Source organism: Artemia sp. Qi Xiang Cuo, chromosome 12, assembly GCF_049724085.1.
Source record: "Artemia sp. Qi Xiang Cuo chromosome 12, ASM4972408v1, whole genome shotgun sequence".
Classification (NCBI taxonomy): Eukaryota; Metazoa; Arthropoda; class Branchiopoda; order Anostraca; family Artemiidae; genus Artemia; species Artemia sp. Qi Xiang Cuo.
This window is the reverse complement of record NC_142805.1, coordinates 8,444,651-8,468,665: the sequence shown is the minus strand read 5'-3', so window position 1 is coordinate 8,468,665 and position 24,015 is coordinate 8,444,651. Positions and strand designations below refer to the sequence as shown.

Here is a 24,015-nt window from a genome sequence, read left to right as displayed (position 1 = left end):
AGTTAGGTTTGATTATGTTAGTTTAGCTTAGATTAGGTAAGGTTAAATTTGGTTATAAATATCAGAAATGAGTTAAAAACCTAAGCTAAACCAACCTCACCTAACCAAAACTAATCTAATCTGACCTAACCTGTCATCATTAAACCTTGCATTAAATTGAAAAATTTGACTGACAACACTGACTAAATCCAAGGAGAAGAAAGGTATTTTGGACATTCACCGGTGAATGTCAACATTGACCAATTTGTGGACATTCACGGTAACATGTATATATGTATGTCCATTTTCTAGTTTCATTTCAGTAAAATTATGGTATAAAATAAAATATAATATGAACAAAATATGTAAAAAAAAGGTAAATATAGGATAATGCTATCACCCCTCTCTTCCCTGTCATCACAGTCAAGTGCCAACGTTCCGGAACCAAATTTCCGTCCGTTTCATCACCGTATCTTGGCACCTAATTACCAGAACTGATGTGCAAGTCTGTTAATTCTAACACGTGCATTGAAGAATGGAAATTAGCTACAAATGAGGTCAAGTGTCGCATGAAGGAAGATAGAAGAAATTTGGATGCTCTTCCGTCCACCAAATTAGGGTGCTAACATTGGGGTATATATACATCTAATGATCTTAGTTGTCTGACAACAGGCTTTGTCCTACACATTCCAAGTAAGATAATTTGTTCCTATCAATCATGTCACAGAGAAAAGAAAGATTTTAGCTGTAAAAAATATTTTGACTTGTTCTTCCCTTCTTTTCACTAGATTCAAAGTTCATACAAAAGAAAAAATTGATTCAAAACAACAATATGGCTTTTTTTTAAAAAAAAAAGCCTAAGAAAGTACGTTAGAAAAATATAGCAATAGAATTAGAACATAATTTAAAAGCAAATTTAAAGGCAAAGCCAATATTACAGGCTTTCATAGTTCATTTTTGAACACCTGAATTATTCTTACAGTCAACGCTTAACTTATTCAAATTTATCATGCATAGAAAAAGTTTAAATTCGAAAGTTGAATCCGAAAGTTTGACACTAAACTCAAAAATTTTAGTTTTAACTTGTTTCTTCAGGGGTGATATCAAACAAGACGCCTGTCATCATGTCTCTTGAGTGTGTCAAAATATTCGCAAAATTTGTGTGAAAATTGTTTCTCGGTCCCTTTTCAGTTTGATTCACTGAGAAACTTTGTCTGAATTTGAAATAAAAATGGGTTTTTATATCATTAAATTAAAACAAACAAGTTTCTTTTTCAACTGAAAGTAATGAGCAGAACTTAAAATGAACAGAAATAATTCCGTGTATGAAGGGGGTTGTTCCTTTTATAGCCCTTAATCTCTACGCTAAAGTCCTACGGTTCTTTAGAATACTTTTTCTACAGATTCAACGGCCCTTGTGTCTTTTTTAAAACGCCAAACTTTGTTTGACAAAAGTCAAAAAGTAAAATTTCTATTCGTTTTAAGTTTTAACATTACTCCTTACTTTTTAATTGGAGAAATTATTATTTTTTTCTTATTTAACTTTAAACCGTTTTTCATATCATGTCAGGGAATCCCTTTCCCTTTATCTCCATTGACAGCACCCCTCCTTCCGCGAAAATTTTACCCAAATTATTCTTTATTTTTCCAAATAACAAACCATTTGACCCCAGGGTCAAATGAGAATCATGTATTCCCCACCGGCATAGTTATTGGACCTTTCAACCATGCTGAAAAACGGCTATCTCAAAGTTTTAATTGGGTGTCTTTCTGGGGCTTCGCTCTTTTTCAAAAATCGAGAAAATTTTCTCCGGCTCATGGCTTTCGATGGGAAACATCAAACTTAATGAATTTTATAAGTTTGGAATCAGCATAAAACGCAAATTTTTTCGATGTTTTATTGGTATCAAAATTCCTCTTTTTAGAATTTCGGATACTATTGGACCGAGTCGCTCCAAGTCCCGTATACAAGGTTTTTCGTCCTTTAAGTTCATTAAATAAAAAGTGAGTTTTTCAAATAAAAATAAGGAACAGCATTAAAACTTAAAACAAACAGAACTTATACTGCAAATGAGGGGGGGTGTCCCCTCTTTGATACCACGCTCTGCAAGCTAATTTTTTTTTAGTAGTTTAAACAAGCTTCTTAATCTAATTAAACAGTCCTTGTATTTCGGAAGTCACTCTTAAAGTATTGGGACAAAAAATCAAATTTTAGCGCAAAGAGGGAGCTATCGAGGAGAGCCCCCCCCCCGTATATACGGAATAATTTATTTTCGTTTTAGGTTTCAATATTTCTCTTTACTTTCAGTTAAAAAAACTTATTTCTTCTATTTAATTTCTGATCATTTTTCCAATTAAGCCAGAAAAATCCACCTAATCCTCCATTGAAAATCCCCCTTCCCAAAAAATTCCTCCATGGAACGTTCTTACCACTTAAAATACCTCCGGAAATCCCCTCTGACAATTCCAAACTCGCCGAAAATTTTCCCCGGAAAATTTCTTGCGGACAATTACACCTGGAATACTCTCCTTAGCCTACTTTCATTTGAAAATGTAATTTTTTTCATTCAATTTCTGATTATTTTTTAATAATACCGCAACTTCCCCCTCAGTCGAAAATTTTACCTCGAGGTCTTCCTCCCCCCATAAAAAGTTTCGCCAGGGGAGAGTTTCTTCCGCCAAAAATTCCCAAGTAGTGAACTCCTCCCACGAAAAATCCTCCCCTTTGAAAATTTCCCCAGACAATTCCATCCCCTTTGAATATTTCCCCACGGACATTTTTCCCGGAAGGTCTCCACACGTAAAATTGAGTTGCCAAAAAGAAAGTAAGACAAATAAAAAGAATTTCATACATGAATTATGGCTAATTCCCCCTTTAAGATTTGCCCTTGAAAGTTCCTTCCTGAAAACTGATTTTCTCGAGGTGGAAAATCTAAACACACACACACACACACCTGCAGAATACAGCCCTTTTCTAGGGGTCTGGGTGATCATGTCCTCCCCAAAGGCATGGTTTATTTGACCTGTTAAGTCTGCTGAACAAAATGGCTATCTCAAATTTTTGATCGGTTGACTTTGGGTAAAAAGAGGCGTATGAGAGGGGGGATAGTTGCCCTCCGATCTTTTTGGTCACTTAGAAAGGGCACTAGAAATTATGAATATCACTTTTGACAAAGGGGAAATACCTAAAGATTTTAGGAAAACTCTAATTAAATCCATATCTAAGAAAGGTGATAAAAGTGAGTGTGGTAACTATATTGGCATAAGCTTGGTTTCTGTCGGAAGCAAATTACTTAGTATAATGATACTTCTTAGACTTAGAGATGAAGTAGATAAAGTTTTAAGAGAAGAACAGTGTGGTTTTGGGAAGGGGAGAGAATGCGTTGACCAAATTTTCACTCTTAGATTAATAATTGAGATGCGTCTGAGTCACCAAGCACCTTTAGTCCTCCGTTTTATATATTATGAGCAGGCATTTGATTTGAATTGAATTGAAGAATTGAAGAGCATTTGAATTGAAGAGCTTTAGTGAAGGTCCTGTTCTTGTATGGTATACCAGATAGATACATTAAAGTGATTAATGCTATGCATATTGCTGCGGTTAAGAAATGCGGTAGGAATTGAGGTTAGTACCTGGTTTCGTATCAAATCAGGAGTTAAGCTGGGTTGCTTCTTATCCCAATTGATAAGGATCATTTTGATAGACTTTGTTCTAAGGAGCACATCAAAGGTAATGGGAGAACAGGGAATCCATTGGGGAAGTAAAACTCTCCTAGACTTAGACTATGTTGATGATTTAAGTATCCTAGATGAAAATGTTAGCAAACAATGAAACATTGAAAAGGATTGATTTTTAGGGGTTTTGCGAGTTTTCTTACACAAAAAACGGGCAGCGGTCTAGGGCCAAACAAAAAGCAGTAAGCCCCAGAATGGGGTAGAAGGAGGTCATAAGGAAAGATTTAAGAGAAATGGGAACTTCTTGGGAGGGTGTAACTAGGGAGGTTTTGAATAAATTGGGACGAAGGAGGAGCATGCGTCCCTTTTTTTACATCAGGTGGCTTCGTGCTGCGGTAAGTTGTTGATAGTAGTAGCAATAGTAATCCCCCCTCTTGAAAAAACATATACATCCGTGATCTTTTTTATCCGTGATCTATATAAAGATCCGTGATCTTTTTTCTGGTAAAAAATACAAAATCCTAAATTTTGCCGAATTTGATGGTGTTATTTTCATTAAGATTGATTGACTTTTTTGGCAATGTTTCCCTTCTTTTTCGAAATTCAGAAAAATTGTTCCAGGCTCGTAAATTTTGTTGGGTGACGTTAAACGTAAATAATTCTATGTATTTGAAATCAGAATAACAAGCTAATTTTTTTTATGTATTTACTGTTATCAAAGTTTTGCTCTTTAGGGCTTTAGTTTCTATTGGGCCGATTCGCTCCTTACTTACAGTTGGTTACCACAAAATGTTTTACATAGTGGAATTCACACTATCTATTTGATTTATCATAATATCAAGAAAAAAAAGAAAAAAGAAAATCACCATTATAACTAGGACTATTGAAAAAAAACCTAATGAAATATAGAATGACAGTTTAATATACATAAATATTAATTCCTGAAAGTCTTAGCAACTTTGAGTTATTTGTGTTTTAAAACTTACTTACTTACTTGTACTTGTTGCGGGACCAGACGCGGACGCCTCACCCGGCATCTAGAAGACTACGTATGATCGACTCCCATTTGTCTCAATCTTGTGCTAGCTTTTCAGAAAACCGGAGCCAGCAGCGCTCCCACTTTCTGCCAAACTTTCGAAATCCGCCAGTGGAGTCGAGGTCATTTTTGGCAGTTGTCCACCAATTCGTAAATTGACCGCCAGGTCACCTGCACCAATCTGGCAATGGGACAGCTCGAATCACTTGCTTTATGATGCGGTCATGGGGTCTTCTTAGGAGATGACCAAGCCAACGCAGTCTTCTCTGTTTGACAATCAAGGGGGGGGGGGGTTCGATGTCACAGCAGCGGTGGCGCACATCAACATTTGAGATACTATCGGAGTATCGAATCCTCAGGATTTTTCGTAGACAGCGGTGGTCAAAGACTTCCAAATCATGGAGATGAAGCGCCTTCAGTGGCCAAGTTATAAAAGCGATAAGGAAAGACGTATTTTGTTTGCAGTAAAGTGAAAATATTCCTTTTTAGAAGGGATAAATTAAAAAAAAAGAATTTTTTTTGAGGGAAGTAAAGAGCGAAGTTGAAACTTAAAACGAGCAAAAATTATTGCTTCCCAGTCTATGTTACATGTATCGATAAAACTAGTGCAAATAAACCAACTGATGATATTTCCCTATGTTTGTAGGCTTATAGAACATAAGAACCGACATTGGTTTGGGCATAACATTTTAATTAAGTTTAATGCCATGCAGAGCAGGCCAAAAAAATATATGCCCTTCTACTTAAAAATTAACTGCATACTAAGAAATAATTTCCAAGATTTTTATTGCTTGCCGATTTCCTTGGCGTTCTAGAAGTAACTATTTTTCTAATAAAGATTTTCGAGGTTTTCGAAACAAAAGCAAAATTTTTCGTTTCTCTAACTTATTTAACTAACATACAAGTGTGGAATAGCAATAAACAAAAAAAAGTTGGAACGTAACAACTATAAAAAATCACATAAAAAAAAAATGCAATTAGGTTTTTAACACTATGATTTCTTATAGGCTATATATTACAAATAGTTTTATCCTGTCTATTAAACAGTAAAAATAAGTAAACAACTTGAATAAGTAAATATAACGATAAATAATCCTTCTTTTAATATACAGCTTTGAGTGGTTCAGAACCAAATGCCTACACATCTCCAACCCCTAAGTTGCAAGTGGTTGGGGCATAGATTTAGTGATCTACTAAGATTGTAGTTGCAAACCAAGAAAGTGGATGACCTCTATTCCCTTCTGAATCAAATGCTTGACAAGTTTAAAAAATAATTACATCACATTTACAAAAATAGTGAATTATCTGAAAAATAATCATACAAAAGGACAGAACCATGACTGAGAATAAAAAAATACCCCATCAGGGTATTTTTGGATACCCTAAATAAATAAGAATGTCAGAATATATTCTAATATTTGAACGCTTGATATTCTGAGTTGGATTTTTAACACTCAAATAACTGAACAACGGCTTTGTTAATCTAATATACTCTATTGGTGTTTTTAGGACCATATTTACGTAGCTAACTAAGGGGGCTTGGAGGGGAAATCTACGCGAGATGTTCTTGTAAACCACCAGTTACGGGTGTTGTACCATAATTATTAGAGTGATACCTTTGTATAATTCCAAGCTTTTCCACTTAGAAGTGAGTAGAATGCTAATATTGAATTCTGGTACTTTATGTTCCTTGAGTAGTAACCGTACAATTCGTTTAAAGTATACATTCAGATATACGCCTGAAGGCATAGATATGTGTGTATATTTTAAACGAATTGGGGTTACCGGGGTCATTTGCGTATTACAATGAACTCGACATGGGTTGATAAACATGTTTTCTATTATGACACCCATTTTTGGAGGAAAGCCAGAGAGTGAGTGCGACGGTCACACTAACTACTTGATTAGTAGTTGGATTCGGATATAAGGAGTAATTTTCATTGTATTTCATATTAGTAAGAGACTTGAATTCAGAGAGTATAGTTTATTTGAGAGGATATTAGTGGAGAAAAAATGAGTGGTGCATGTACACTTTTGGAGATTAATGATGGAACCGACAGCAGCAGCAGCAGCGATATACGAGTACCTAATGTGGCTGTGGAAATAACCGCTGGCTGTAGACTATGTCTTAAATGGGACATTATGTATGCAAGATATGTGATATCATTAAGCAAGTTTAAACAGAAGGAGCAACTATGTTTTGCTGGAAAAGTAAATATTCTCCATATAAATAAACTTCGGTGAGCATTAGATGTCCTATTGAAATATATTGATGAGAACAAAATGCATCAGTGAATATTATTGTTGTAATTATGTTCAATATAATTGTTCCTAAATCAATGGTATTTTTTTTTCTTTATATTTTAGACAGGCGTATATTTTATAGAGTAGAAAAGATAAATTCGGATTAGTCTGAAGTTGGTTGTGAGAGAGTTAGGGCTCTAAAAAATGGATATATTCGAGAAAGATCGAATCATGAGGAATTTAATTCATATGGACAAATATTTGATTCTAGATGATGATTTTCTAGAGTTGTCTATTCAAAGGAAGATATTTTCTCGAGGAATGATTGTTGACATAATGAAAACTGATTCTCCATAATTAGACTATTGTATGAAGCTTCTACATCGTGGTCCAAATGAATTTACAAAATTTATTTATATATTGATCACGACACGACAAAATGATATTGTGTATATGATTTTAAAAATTATTTTTTAGCAATTTATGACTTTTTTTTTTCATAAGAAATATTGTTCTAAAGGATGATTTAATCCTCTCTCTCTCTCTATCTCAGGCAATTTTTCTATATTGCTAGCTCAGTTTAATTGTGATAGTGAGAGCGTTAACACATGACAAAATGTTTAATAAATGTCCACTATGTATGTACTCACTGGGCAGTTGGTCATCATGTGAGAATTGCACAATGATTGAGGAGTATGATGAAAAGTGTAGATTCTGCAACCCGTGTAAATTACATAGAGGATATGCTGTACAAATTAAAGGTTGTAATTCCTGTCTGGAAGAGGTGTGTGACTCTCATCCTAGAGGCCACCTATTCTCCAATTGTCATTATGAATAATATAATCAGTGGGAGAGTACATATCCCGGTATGATTGGAAAGAATCCTAACCGTGATTTTAGTTTATTGCTACAAGATTGGTATCGTCGTGGTTTTAGATTGTTCTGGGAGGAGGAACCAGGTCAACGATTCAACTGTTGGAACAACAAGAGAATGTGGTTTCTACGTCATTATTGTGAAGACACTGGGTGTTATGATTATAAGCCCACTGATTTTTATTTGGAAGTGACGGAATGTGATTCAACACTTGAGGACACTGTTTATGAAATTGCTTCAAATACGCAAATTGAAACATGTGAATTCTATAGAATGAGTGAGAATAGTATCATTGACTATACAAAGATACATGACAAGAATGAAATTACACTCTACTGTAGAAAATGTGACCCTGACATTGCAATACATCAGAATCAGTACACTGTTAATTCAAATAATCTACCTGCACTATTTGTTGTCGACAAATATCTAGTAGTGGATTAAATCTAAAAGAGTATAAAAGTCGTTTTATCATGTATATATTTTTTTTTTTTTATTTATAAAAAATTTAAAATAAATATTTTTAACATTTTATTATTAGGGCACAAAAATAAAAATCAAATAAACTTTTAATTATTTTATCCACTAGAAAGTCGTTTAATCGAGGTAAGTCAACGTAGATGTTGAGAAACTGCTTGTAGGTGTAGCCACGACATCTGAACATGAAAAAGAGTAGTGCATGAAAGCCACATGTCTTAGTCGTTAAATCCTGTAGTCTTTGTTGATTTTGAATAATAATTTTCCCACTTCTTTCAATAAAATTGCTAATGTATGGAATGTATAATTTATACGATAGGCCAAGAGGATCAAAAATTCAATATTCTTCGCTGTTTGAAAGATGCATAGCCAATGACCGGTCGTCAAAGTCGACGGACTGCTATTAACAATGATCAGGGTATTGTTAACACTTGGAATTTTTTCAATGAAGTCCGAGGGTATGCAATAGGACTTGTATTGGGACATGTATGGATCCATACTAAATACATTGATTATTTGTTTTGTGTTCATGGTGCTAGGTCTAGTAGAACACTGCCGTCGGGTGTGATTTCCCAATAGGTTTCAAATTGACTCAGTGATATTAGCGTGATACTCTCAGTCAGAGCATTGACAAATGTACACTCTAAACGTACATTCCCAGTTCGTACTATGCTCATATCCTGTGTGCCTGACAAGTCCAAAACAATAAACCCATGATTTTTTGAAAACATTGATTCAGTTATTCCATTTTAAAATAGTTGAGAGTCATGATCTAGGGATTGCATAGTCAACTCGTACAGAGTTCTATAGTATTTTTGATCAAAAGAGAGAGTGTACAGTTGAATACCAGTCACTTTACACACGCGACGAGAAAGATCAAGATAATTAAAATCATGGGTTGATTCAGTCCAAGATCCAACGACGCGGCCACACTTCACAAAAGCCAATTACCCGGTTGATGGGTTTTTTACTTTGATAAACGATGAATCCCTCTAACTGCAAGAATCGACGGCACTGAGACGTTGATTGGTGATCGTATGAGGGACAAGAAGTTTAATGTTGTTGCCATTGGCTCTTAGCATTTCCACTGCCGATACAACAGAGCTCGTAACCTGTTGTTTTCGGACGTGGAGAATTGCCGATGTGATACTGAAATTTGCATGGGTTGCTGCAGGAAGTGTTTTTCTCAGAATGAAATTCGATGGGGCCATCTGTAACTTTATGTCAATCTTGACATTGGGGGGTAGCCATTGGGATATATTGAATATCTCATGATTTAATTTTCCAACTAGATGATACTCCTGGGTCACTGCTGTTGTCAACTCACCGTCAGTATCAACACCTGTTCAATATTCATAACCCAATGATTGTCCTCTCATCTCCTTGTATGCCTTTGGCGTCATCATCATAAATTGTATGTAGCTTGCATAGTTGGATAAATTATTGCTAGTGCTCCCCAATGTCCCGTTAATAAATACATTAATTTGTTTGAATAGGTTGTGTAGAATACAGTTTTCATAGGAGAGACCATCGCAGGCATTTGGAGTTGTATTATCTGTCTTTTTCTTCACCACAACATTTAAATCAATAAATGTTGATGACAAATCAATGAAATAGTCTTCATTGGAAAATATTTGAAAGTGTATATTTTCCGAGAGGGGTTGTTGAGGGTGAAATTGTTCATAGTAGCCATACTTGACACTGACATCAACATTTTCAGCATTGAATAGATTCAATGAGGAACTGATTGATGGATATTATTCCTTGTGGGGGAGATAAGTCATCTTAAGAGAAGATATCCTTCTTTGATCTAACAATCTTTTTCTTTTTCTTCTTCTTCTGTTGCTTATTGTCCTTCGTTGTTTTATTTCTCAAAGTCATTCTTGATGTCCTTTGCTTTCTGCTTGGCTGGAGACTGATGAGTGAATGACGTGAACCCGTCCTTTTCAACCCCTCCCCATTTTGTCGAGATTTTAATTGTTAGCCAACGGCTCTTGCTGAAGATCTAATATTTTCTTTAACATTCTCCTTGAAATTCTTGACCGACCCCCAGTCCTGTAGTGTGGAGGCAGCAAAATTTGATGCAGCAGGTAAAAGATATTTTCTGTCAAGGGGTAGTGCAGAACGAAATAGCCTAGCAAACCAGCTACCAAGACCAAAGCCATACATTGTAGTACGCCCCTTGTAGTAGTCCAATCCAGTGCCTATTTGACGTGGACTCAAAGCACCAACATAACAGTCAATATCGGGACAGACAAATGGAATTCTTCTATTGTTCATTTTTTTAGGTGATTGTACCGTCGTTGACAATAGGTCGAAAATGACATGTAATCACTGCTAGGCCTTTTGAAATTGCTATTGGATCACCTAATTCGGTTCTTAGTGTTAACTGACAGAGTTCCAAATAGGAAGTGTTTACGGGAATATACTGAAGATGCTTTATATTGTAGTGATGAATATGTTCTTGATTGGTTTTTCGGTCAAGAACTCGTAGGAGGGGGACATTTGAATTACCAACCCGAGATGTTTCCACAAATGAAGCGTAGAGAAATATACAAGTGTCCGTGGAGAATCTGGGTGCATAGTCTGCATAGATAACTTGGTCAATAACACTGACATTTTCTGTCCTAATCATACGTTTTTTAAAACCAAGAACCTCACGTAAATTCTCGTTGAGGAACATTCTTTCATTCTCAAATGGATTGGTAATATAAATTCTCCTTTGTTCCGTCGAGTAATTGAAAGTGAAACCACCTTTTTTTTCGACTTGCAATTTTTGTGTTGATAACTCGACACAGTTCATGCATGTTATTGTATTCCCTGTAGGGGATGTTAGCACTAGGGTACTGATTAGAGTCAAAAGTTGCCATTGCACCTTCATCACCGAATTCAAACGGTCGTATTTTTATTTCATATTTACGATCCCTTCTCAGGATGTCATAGGTATTTTTGAGGATACAGTCGACAAGGGCCACTTCATATGCACTGTCACATTTGATGGCGGGGTGAGAGTTTTGTCCAAAAATCCCTTGTCCTATTCAAGTCATTGTAGAGAGGGTCGTAAACGTTGGACATGAAAGTTACATAGATATCATTGGGCATTGTCAATATCTTCAACACCAATCCAAGAATCAAAATCAGAGTTGTATCCTAGCCAGCGAACAAGTAACTGTTTCTTACCCCTGCGACTACGTCTCTTTAATACCTTTTCAATTTGATAGATTTCACTGGCATTTTTAACTTTTTGTAATTCATAGTCATAAAAGCCGCCGAGAATCTCCTCATCTTTGGTATCACGCAGGCGATAAGTTATGGGTTTAGTGTCTAGGATTTTTGCCACCTTAAAAAGTTCTGTGGACCACAAGTAATTCCCCTTTTCAAAAACATTACTTGTTCTATTAATTCGAACCGTATCACCAACATTGAATTTATTTTTCATCTTCTTGACAGCCGACGATTCATTGGAATACTGTTTAAGAAAGGTGTCAATTGTATCATGATCAGAATGATGAACTTCCGTTGGCGTAGAGTTGGACAATGAGCGATGAGGTCGTTGATTATAAATCAACATGATTTAATCTAGATAATGAATAAAAGCCAATGTATTTTTCAATGTACAATATCTTGAAATTAAAAGTCGAATAGTTCTTATCAATCGTTCGGCCAATGCAGCCTTTATAGGACAGTGACTATGATAGAGTAGTGTACTATATTTCTCTAGTACTTTTGCAACATGGGGATTAACAAATTCAGTACCAAGATCCGTTTGAATTTTTTTATATGAATCCTGTTGGAGAATACTTTCAATGGCCTGAGCAACTTCAACACCTCTCTTCGATTGCACTGGAATTTCAATTATATACTAACGATACAAACAGATTTCGTGGAGGCTTCAATTTTGTGTTTTATTGTGATATCTCTAAAGGTCCGCTCGAGAGGAGGTATCTGATTACCTTATATGCAATTTTCCTACGAATGGTTATTTTCGCTATTGACTTGTGCAACGGCTATGATTTCAGTGAATAGTCCAACACGTCTCACTCTTTAAATCGTCTTGTACACTTTTAGTGCGAACACCAGTGACTTTGGAAAGTGTTGTGGGGGACCTTAAACTCCCCACCTCACCAATACTTTCATAAGCATCTTTCAGAACTTCAACCATTTTGAACGTAAACACGTTGTGTAATGTCCGCTACCCTGTTGTATACTGTCTGTTGGTGGTGGTGGTGATGGTAGTGACGTTGACTTGATACTTCTTTGCTTTTGTCTAGCTATCAGCGATGTGCTAGTATTTTTCAAAATTGATTTAAAATCTTCTTCAAGTTCATTTTTTAATGGTGTCAATGTTGTTGTTGTTGTTGTTGTTGATGATGATGACGCATGTTCATTTAATTTTTTTAGAATTTGTCTATTGCCAATAAGACTTTTGGGGAAGTTTAATGTATTTAGAAAGTTGTATAGATGAGTGTCAAATGATAATAGTCCTTTACGATTTGTAAACATATCATAGATTAAATCAAGTAGATTATAGCTCTTGCCCTGAATTATAATCCCTGCCCCATTGCTCTCAACTTGAATATGATCACTGTCCAAGAGATAGGCTAGGACTCGTGTTAATTGTTCAACCAATTAGTGGGGTTTTATATTTACAAATTTAATTAAAAACGAATCCAATTACTCCTTCTTAAATTTTGTTCCACCAGCAGAATGCTGAGGAGATGATTTTTTTTGGGGGTCAGCAGCAACAGAAGTGGGCTTCGAGCGATAGGACCTATGTTTGTCCACTCGGCGAAGTGCGTCTTGAAGTAAAAGCAGTTTTTTATCATCCTCAATATTTTCATTGTCAAGGAATTTACTCAGATTGTTCTCAAAGTGTTCGAGCGGCGAGAGAGCGAGTTCTATTGGAGTCAATTTGTAGGTTTGTGACATTCTCTCTCTTTTAGAGAAAACTGTTTACAAGTCCTGTAATTATTGGCAGTAAAAGTGTGAAAAAGCTACCACCCGCCTGAAGAAGTCGTGTCCTATTGAAATTCTTTACTTTCTTTTTAGAGTCCCATGTACATATAATGGAATGATGTTGCTTTGCCAGTTGCTTAACTACTTCTTGCACTTGAACATTACCCTCGATCAAATTTAAAAAAAGTTCGGATATTAGATTAATGAAATCGTTGTCAATACCATGTTTGAGTATTGCTTTCCTAAGCGGAGGTTTTGAAGTGCTTAGAACTGAAAACAAATGTCTATTTTCATGTAGTTTCTTCAGTGTCATGATAGCTACTAATAGGTCTTTTTAGTGTTCACGGGGAGATATACTGTAATTTCATTGTCGAAAATATCTGTGACTACACGCAGATCCTCGGGTGTATTTTGATTAAGATCCAATAGGATGTAGCCGTAGGGTTTATTAGTTGCCTGATTGTATGCTGAGAGCAGAAATTTGGGGGCTCCCGGGTATAGTTGTTTATTGAGGGTTATTTGCGAGCTGCAATCTCGAAGAACTCTGTAGATAATAGAGTGAGTAAAATTCAACTCAAGTGCTTACTTCCATTGGCTCTGGAGAAAGACATTAAGCAGAGCCAGAATAGCAGACATCTTCTCGCGCGTTTTTCAAACGGCAAACGGTTGCAGCATTTGCTCTGGCCCTATTTCAATAGATTAAGACATATCGTCAAATAATCAACAAAGAGTTTGGTTCAATAATTCTGAAAATATCAATTCCCTGTATGAATTGTATCTGAACCAACCCTGTCGTGGCAGCAATTGCTTTTATTTTATCATATGATTCCTGCCAAATACTATAACAATAGTAGATTTTTTTCTGCTTTTCCACAAACATTTTATCACAATTTTTAATTATTTTAGTTAAGAGTGTTGTTTTGCCAGACACTGACGGTCAACACAGAAACGATCTGAATGGTGTTTTAAATTGATACATGTTCCCTTCAACAGTTCACCTAGACAACTAACTGTAGACTATGGCTGTCTAATGACTAAATAATTTCCCTATTACTACTACTCCGCTCAAGAATAATAACGAGAAGAAGAAGAAGAAGAATAAAGAATAATATTTTCTTTTATTATATACATAAAAAAGGTAACAATACTTTAAAAAAAAAAATTAAATACTACATTGAAAAAGGCACATTAAACATTAATAAAAAAAATACACTTTTTTTAAATTTATTTATAATAAAAAATACAACATTTACATAACCAATAGAAAAAAAAAAAACACTTAAATAAATACACTTTTTTTTTCTGTTTATTTATTTATAAAAAAAAAATACAACATTTATTGGAGTAATGCGCACTTGAAATATCATACACTTTTACTTACAACATTTTAAATTTTGGGGTCCCCCCCTCCCCCCGGGGGGGGGGCCCGGGGGGGGGCCGGGGGGGGGGCGGGCAGCGCCCGGCGCCCGGGGGCCCGCGCGGGCGGGCCCGGGCCGGGGGGCTGTCATTAAATAATGTAAATTTATATGACTTGCAAACACACACACACACACACACACACACACACACACACATATAAATTTTTGTTTGATAGAAAAAAAAAAGAATTAGAAAAAAAAACCTTATTACCCACAAAAAAAAAAACCTCCACCGCCCTTTATACTTTTTTTATTTAATTTTTTTTAATTTTTTTATTACGATCCTTGTTCTTTACACTTTTAAATCAAATAGGTGGGAAATTAAATAATGACCGGTTGACAATAACGTAACACCATACACAAGTACATAGACTTTGTCTGATATGGTAAACATGGCGTTTTTCTCAACTCTAACTGTGTAGTTTTTAAATTGTAAAGAGCGAATCGCCATGACTTTCGCCTTTGGCACTAAACTACGTTCTACACAGTTTTTATACACACTCATATCGAAATTATTTTTTACAAAGCGTGTAGGTACCCCCTTGCAAACTTGTTTGATATCCTTGCCGTGCGTTTCCACACAGTATACCTTCGGACCAGAAAACACACCACTGGATATCAGATCGCTACCCGTTTCAGATTTTAACATTAACAATTGATTTGGGGCCTGGCGTTTCACTAGTTCTGGGTAAAGGGATTCGTCCCAGTTAGTGTAGTCCATTCGTGAGCTAATGTACTCGCCATTTTCCAAATCATTCAATCGATTTTCAGTTTTGACTTTTAACAGGAGTGAATCGGTGTACCCGTAATAAACTTGAACTTGTCCCTCAATCTGCCCCTGTACCCTACATGCATTATAAAAAAACGACAACATGAGTTTATTGGATCTTTAAGTTATTGAACACACCCCTGCAATATTTTTCTTTAATACAATGTTTTTTTTCTTTTGATGTAGGAGCACCATATTAGAGTCTATGATTGTGAACGATGTGAATTTTGGATCCGCAATAATCTTAGCACAATCTATGGGGTTGGTTACAATGTCACAACGACTTCTGTTTCGTACGCTTTCACACATTTTACCGAAAGTTGAGTTCAAAATGAGTCTCAAGACATCTTTTTCAACCTTCGTTTTCGCTTGTGAATGCTTACTGATAAAGGTGTCAATAAACGTTTTCATGTAAGGCTTTTGATCAAATTGGAGGTCTCTATGAATCTTTTTGACCTTGAAACCATTGGACACCATCCATTTCAATAGCACATGATGAACAACGATTTTCTGTTTCGGGTTTAGATCGGCAATTAGTTTTTGTTTTGAAGGTACCCTGTGCATACTCCCATCCTCTACTAAGGATAAATTGTAGGGGCTCAGAGATTCCCTACCCACCGGTCTATTTATGCACGGAAAAACAAAGTCTTTTACCGAGTCATAGATTTCCATGGGTATTTCACCGTCAATTTCAAAAAACCATCCCTGTGCCCCATTCTCCTCAACACTGGCAATGTCGGGGAAAATCAAAGCAAAGGGATTGTCAAGCCATTTATAATTGCCACACGGCAAACAGTATTGAGACATTGCCAATGGGTAAAGAGAATTCATATCCAAAAAAACTGCGTCCGACTTTTCATCGGTGTGCTGTCCACTCGGATCAGTTTTCATGATACGATCCCCGTGAAAAACATACCCACCCCGAATTGATGTATCTACAAAAAGATGCTGATCCACATCGGCGATCAGACCTATTTCTTCTTTGCTGATTTTAAGTATCAAGTCCATCACCCAATGGGGAGTGGAAAAATAATAACGTAAATCCAACAAAAAGTCCCCATAGATTTTATCCGTATATTTACACACAATATCCAGAAGAGTGAGTACGTCACTGGCAAAGTATAGTTTACACTACACCCACCCATTTGTAAATCTGTCCTGTGCCCAAACTTTCTGGGAACATTTAGTGTCACTAATGGCACAGTCACTCTCAGTAAGAGAATTGTAAAAGGTTTTAATGAGTGGGATTGACCCCTCATCTAGCATCAAGCCAGAATTGTACTAATCATATGGATATGTACCCTTACACGTTAATAAATCATAAATTTCATCATCGGGGAAGCGCTGTTTGAGGAGGGGGAAGCTATCAAAATTGTCACTTTTCTGCACCTGAATCAATTGACTTAAAGACTTGGGGAAGAAACTGAAAGAGTCTAAAAGATGGATTTTATTCATGCACGTCTTGCCGTAGTCAACTGTTTTCAACTTGAATTTTATCAGCAGTAGCTTCTCTGATGATGTGGATACTATATTATATGAAAAAGAACTCTCTATACATGCATTACATACAACCCCTCCCTTGGCAATGCGGGCCAACGCCGGAAGAACAAACTTTAAGTCGTAATTGGAATTGTGTATAAAAACAGGTAAGAAATATTGTTGTGTAACGTTTAAATTACATGACTGGTGTGCTACCCCTCTAAAGTTACTCACTCCCGATGTAATTTCCTGCCGCAAATGATCATGGTAGATCACCTTCCTCCTCCCCCCAGCCCCAACACCATCATCAAATTCTCCCTTGCACACCCAACACAGGTTACGATTTTTAATGGCCACTATGTCATCTGGTGATAGGACCATAGGATAGTTTGTATAACGAAGGCGCGAAATTGCACAGTTCGCTGTTTTGACTAGACTGACCAATGCCGAGCGCATACAGTCTTCACCGTCACTCAACATCTCCACTACCTCCAACACTTGCATGGCATTATTGGAATCTCGTTGCGCGTGAGCGTAAGAGACCCCTATGGCTTCATGTATTTTAACATGATTTGAATTTGACTGATCACACACGTCTGTCAGTTTAGCCTCGCAGTCCAAAGCGATCTTATTGCTCTGCAAGAGCATGTTTTGAAAATTTTTAAAACGTAAGATTACTCTATCTCCACTTACCGTCTCCACAGCCTGATATCCATGACGTTTACAGTGTTTCATGTGATGCTTTAACTTTAAACCAGAGTGTAATCTTGAGAGGCATGTAGGACAGTAATAACACACACCACCTCGCCCCTTTTTACCCTCACTTAGAACCCTACTAATATCCGTAATTGGATTGAAATGACCAATTGAATCAGAGTCTGTGGGTGGGGTGTATAGAAGCCACACCCAATGTTCTACTGATTCAATTGAAGGAGCCCGCACTGGAAATAATACACCCTTCTTATCGGAACGCTGACCCTCTTCAAATTCTGTTTCATACTGTAGCACCGTGACACCAATCTTTAAATGTGCATTAGCCCGCTCAAAAATATCTATTCCTTTTAGTGTCACGGGATATTGACCATTTAAACAATTAAAATTCACTTTGAGGAACTTTGAACCCTCCCTACCATTAACTGCCATTTTATCCAACTTCGTCTTAGTGGCATCATTGCACAGAGGTCTGTAAGCCGCAATTAAAAATTCATACCTGAAACACTGCAGCCTCGTATCGAAACAGATTCATTGTCTCCCCCTACTCCCCTCTAAATCCGAATGATATTTTAAAACTATAGCCCTCTCCTCACCACCACCTCTTACAATAAAATCCTTTTTAAACCTACAAATGTTAACATTTAAACTTTCAATAAATAAAACCACAGATCCACTACCCCCCGCGTTATAATTTTCCCACTTACTGTGAATACTATTGGCCCAAATTAGAAAAACCTCCCCATAAATTGTTAAATGCGGGTGTATTGCCAACATCTCTGTGTGCAAGTATTTCGAATAAATCTCACCCGCACTTTCATTTAAAAAAAATATTTTTAGTGCTATTGATGCTTTTAAACTGACCCCCACTCCCCACACCCCCATTTATTGTTCAAGAATGGCTCAAATCTTATCAGTATATGAATGTGTAATGGCCAGGGGGTCTGTTATTATATCCCCTGACACTAGAGAGTTGAAAGGGTCACCGAATTTGGCGCTGTAGACCAATGTGTGATGCAAGGCAGAGTTGGAGAGAAAAAAATCCGGAAGAGGGGATACTGTTGCTGTTGTATTACTACTACTTCTATCTATAGCATTAAGTGGAGCGGTGGCGGGTGACAGAGAATTGTCAATAACACCACTCCCAGTCTGTTCAATCATATTGGGGGGATGTGGCATGAGGTCCCCCAGTACATATTCCAATGTGTTTGGGGACAATTGGTCGAGCCAGCCTGTATTGTCCTCTGATGGAATTTCGTTATGAGGACCCGGTTCAGATTTACTTGTAACATCATCATCTAAATATTCATGTATGAAACTATCTGTCCACCCCGGATCCTCAGCCATGTCGATATCGCAGCTTAAGTCATCCAGGCTGGCCATTTCCCCAAAAACGTCGTTAAGGAAGCCACTTTCCCACTCCATATTCTCTAGGACCAGTATAGGTTCATCCCTGAACTCTGCTGGCGGTGACAGAATTGGTCCTGTAAATATAGTTGCCTCATCACTCAATGGTGTCGCTGGTGGTGGTGCTATATTTTTAATCTGTAGAAAAAAAAGTTTTATTTTTTATGTAATATTTTTTTATAGTTAATAGACTTTGTCAATTTCTCATAGTCATTGTCACACTACCACCATCACCACCTGAACAATTAAAAGAAGAAGAAAAAAAAGGTTACATTGTCTTATGTCTTTCATAATGTCAACTGAACATGTTAAAAAATATATATTTTTTTTTTTTTTTTAGTCAGGAAAATGTAGTCTTATTATTAGAAAAAATTAATGGTTTTATTACAAAATTTTTTTTTTTAAAAACAAAAATGCAAAATATGAGTCCAATTCGATTGTTTGACCCCCGCTACTATCCTAAGCTCCTGCTGACGCTAGCTTCAAATATTGAACTTTGTATCTTTAAAAAGTATAAATGACACAAAAAGGTATTTTTTTCAAGAATAGGGGACAATTGCTCCTTATATCTCAATTGTCATCACTAATATCCTAAGCTCCTGCTGAAGATAGCATCGAATATTTAACTTTGTATTTTTTTAAATTATAAATGCCAAAAAAAAGGTATTTTTTTTTTTTTTAAATTGGGGGCAATTGCCCCTTATATCTCAATTGTCACCACTACTATCCTAAGCTCCTGCTTACGCTAGCTTAAAATATTTAACTTTTTATATTTAAAAATTATACTTTTCACAAAAAGTTTTTTTTTAAAAAATAGGGGGGCAATTTCCACCACTACTATAATAAGCTCCGGTTGAAGATATGTTCGAATATTTAAATTTGTATATTTTTTAAAAATATAAATACCAACACAATGTTTTTTTTAATAAATATGGGGGCAATTGCTCCTTATATCTAATTTGTCACCACTACTATCCTACGCTCCTGCTGAAGATCGCTTCGAATATTGAACTTTGTATTTTTCTAAAGTATAAACCTCATATGTCTGTGGTTGATGATGCTACCGTCTCAATAATCCGTATTTTCCTGTGTCTTTCCCCAACGGATTTGTTTGAAGTTGACCTGGGCTAAATAAATGCTTGTAAGAGAGAGAAGAACTCTTTTCTCCATCCATACCAACCGTTAAAGTGCAATTAAAATGTTGGATTGTCCTTTTTTAGAACCCTCCCTCCCCTCCCCCTCACCCGGGGAGGACCCTTGGAACCCGGGAGCTTCCTTTCGATGTAGGAGGATCGATACCCTTTCGAGTGAGGGGGGGGGGGTCTTGGACTTCACAACACTGTTCAAATAGAACAACCTCAAATTCTTTCTCAAAAACATCTAAGTGTTTCAATGAAATGATCAAAAACGGCTTCACCCAAATAATGCTTCTTAACATTACCGCTAAGACATATTTGGAAATGATCAAAAAAACCATTTTCCCTGTGTAAATTGCTTATTGAAGATATACGTCATGCTATTTAAAGTCCGATTTGCATACGACCCGACTTAGAATTCATGTTGGATTAAAAGGCGGTGATAGATCTGATAAGTGAAGCGTATGTGTTAAAATGATGTAGGGACTAAAATACCATTATAAAGGTGTGATTTACCTTTATAGGAGCGACTTTTTTCGCTTTTCGTTTTTTTTTTTCAAATTTTTAGTTTTTTGTATAAAAGTAATATTGCATTATAAAGTATATTAGTTATAAGTTAAGAGGTAAGGTTTTTTTTTTTGTTATATAAATTCATGTTAATCACTCCTTTATATATATCGCTAATTTGTTTAATGAAAGAAAATTAAATAGCTTAAAAACAAATTTTAAGTTTCTAAAAAGCTATGCGCCTGAGAAAATTTTTTCTTATTTTTTGAAAATAGGGATAGAAACAAAAATATGTATATTCATACAAATTCTAATTGGACTTATATATCTGAACTCCTTTGTAATACTTTAGGGGTGTTAAGGTCACAATCTACAGTAGGTTGAGCTGAGGCATTATATAAGGCAGTCCACTCCCTTTTCAAGTTCCGTCCAGCTGATATGGAGCTAACACGGGGGTCAGAGGTCCCTGTCATTAAAAGATTCGCAGTCATTGGCTGGTCTTGTGTAGTTCTAGTAGCGAATTTGATAACTGAAGGTCTTGTAGCTTGCATTAGTACACCTTCGCTATATCGTGCCCTCTTTTCAGAAGGGGGGGTATTGCATGTGTCCACTTCCTTTAAAAAAAAATGCATTTTAGGTTTGGGAAAATAATTCAGTTTATGTTAGGCATTTAAAGTAGTGAAAAACATTTTTTTTTTTTTTTAAATATAGCTAAGCACTTTTTTTTTCAAAAAAAAACCTAAAAATGTTAAAATATAATTATAAAAAAAAAACCGTAAATTCATTAGGGCCTGGAATTTTTTAAAAAAACACACCTAAAAAAAAAAAAAAAAAAAAAAAAAAGCCCCCTTAACATAAAAAAAAAAATATAATATTTTATAGTTTTATCAACCAAAAAAAAAAAGGACTATAATTATATAATTACCCATATTTATAGTGTAAGGAAATTTTTAGTTCTAGTGTAAGGAAATTTTTACTCACCAGAAATTGCGTTGAATTATCCATTTTCTATGTAAGAGCCTACAAAAAATGTCAGTTGTGTTATATTCAATAAACTATTCGAAACTGTTGAAGAATCTAATTTGAAACTTGAATATATACGAAAAATAATTAGCTTCTAAAAAAGATCCACCGGTTTTTCCAAAACGGATGTAACCTAAAAAAAAACTTGTATGTAATGAAAAAGAAATTCAGTTAATTATGCCAGAAAAAACTTGAACCAGAACAGATTATAACCAACCTGTCTGGTAGGGGCACGTACGCAAAGTATATACCTTCAAGCAAATTCCATATGATATTTCAAATTACTATACCTTCTATAGAAATGATACCTCTTTGCTCATGACCCTGGTAACCCCAATTCGTTTAAAATACACACACATACCCATGCCTTCAGGCGTATATCTGAATGTATACTTTAAACGAATTGTACGGTTACTACTTCCTTGGCACCTTTCCAGAGCATGTACTTACGGATTTGCTCGGTTTATGTTCCGTCCTATGCTATTCTAGGAGTTTATGTTCCTTCCTTTGCTATTCTATGAGTTTACGTTCCATCCCATGCTATTCTATACCGCTATGTTCTTTCCTATGCTATTCTAGGAGTGTACGTTCCCTCCCATGCTATTCTATAGCGCTATTTTCCTTCCAATGTTATTTTATAGGACTTATACACGTGATTAAACATATTTTGAAACTACATGCTATTTGCTTGCCTTTCCTTGGTACCTTTCCAAACGAGCGGGGATTCCCTACTGGTTCCTACACATTGCAAAAAAAGTGAGCAGTAAGAACGGGGATTCCCCACACAAGTTTGTTTCAACTCCAAGTTTTTCAACCAGACTGTTTTTTTGAGACCAAAATCCGTTTTTAGGGGCCAATCAGAGACAGCGGTTGTTGCTCAATATACGATAACTCGGCTGGTGATTGGTTACAAATAAAAGGAGTGATTTTTTATTCGTCCTTGAGATTTTGTATAAAATGCTCATACCTTACGATTAAATTTTCATAATGATTTAACATACCATGGATAATACATTAAATATTATTGACATTAAAACAATGGAAACATCAATTTACAATGTGAGTACACCTTAGTAAATTTCTTAATTTATTTCCAAATAAAATCATTTTACCACCCCACTAGTTATTTCAAATTCAGGGCCATAGCCCCCCTCCCCCCAACAATACAAAACCTTCAATATGATGATTATAGTAGGTAGAAAACGTGAAATACGCACTTTTTTCTATTATGTAAATCTAACCCCCCTCCTCTCCTCTGTTTACGAGTTTAATTCGTTAGTTTTAGTTCTTTTCGTTCGAAATGTCCTTTTTTCCCATTATCAAAAATCTTTTTTCCGGTCTAAAACCACATGTGTTTATAATTAAAGAAAGGGTCTTTTTTGAACCCGACTTCAAACGTTTCTTATCTGAATTAAGAAAACAAAATCTTGGTGATTAAGACGGGGTTTGTGTAATTCTAGCCAGAAACTCAGAATTGATATACATCCAAATCGTATTAAAAATATTTTCTTGGGAAGAAATTTTTAGTTTTGTATTAATTTGAATTTTAGCTCACATTTAACAAACTTAGTCGTAGTTAGGTGAAAGTGTGCATAAATATATTAATTTTTAGTCTAATTGCGTGGCTACTAAAGGAACAATGAGCATTTTTTTGTGCTTTCGCAAGAAAATAGCTCGCCTTTAACGAACTTAGCCGTAGTTAGTTGAAAGTGTGCATAAATATCTTAATTTTTTAGTCTAATTGCGTGGCTACTAAAGGAACCATGAGCATTTTTTTTGTGCTTTTGCAAGAAAATACCTCGCCTTTAACGAACTTAGCCATAGTTAGTTCAAAGTATGCATAAATATCTTAATTTTTTCTTCTGTAAAAAGGGGAAATCGTTTTTCCATACTAAATTTTGTCTTCTTTTTAAGGAGGAAAATTCCTACAATTACTCTCCTCCTCAAAAGAGAGCTAAGGCTAATGGTGTTACTCCAATGCAACAAGTGTATAGCTAGCCCATCGGGAGCCATGCGAATACAGTCTGGTCAAAAACCGAAAAGAGAATGGGCGGCTGCTCACAGGATGGTGAACCCCGCTGGCTCATCTGTACAAGCCAGTCACATCGCCACCACATCTATGCAAGAAACGGACATCACCGACCCATCCGACACACAAGTGCAGTCTGAATTTGGAAATGTATGTATTTTTACCTAATGTACTTTACGTTATTACTATTACAAAGAGTAGATTTGTAAACGAGTAGATTTGTAGGAAAATGAATCTGATCGTTATTTTCTATGGATGGCTAGATTTGTAGGAAAAAAAGAGTCAGTTTTTTTTA

General features: G+C 35.9%; 1 protein-coding gene across 1 annotated transcript; it reads right to left on the bottom strand.

The window, feature by feature from the left end:
• Nucleotides 1-4,736: 4,736 nt before the first annotated feature.
• On the bottom strand, nucleotides 4,737-21,710 carry LOC148945736 (uncharacterized). Its single transcript, XM_089097501.1, has 3 exons — nucleotides 21,650-21,710; nucleotides 21,016-21,282; nucleotides 4,737-4,871 (listed from the first exon to the last, which is right to left on the bottom strand). The coding sequence occupies exons 1-3, from the start codon at nucleotides 21,671-21,673 to the stop codon at nucleotides 4,737-4,739; spliced, it is 426 nt and encodes a 141-aa protein (XP_088953627.1). The 5' UTR covers nucleotides 21,674-21,710.
• Nucleotides 21,711-24,015: the final 2,305 nt, after the last annotated feature.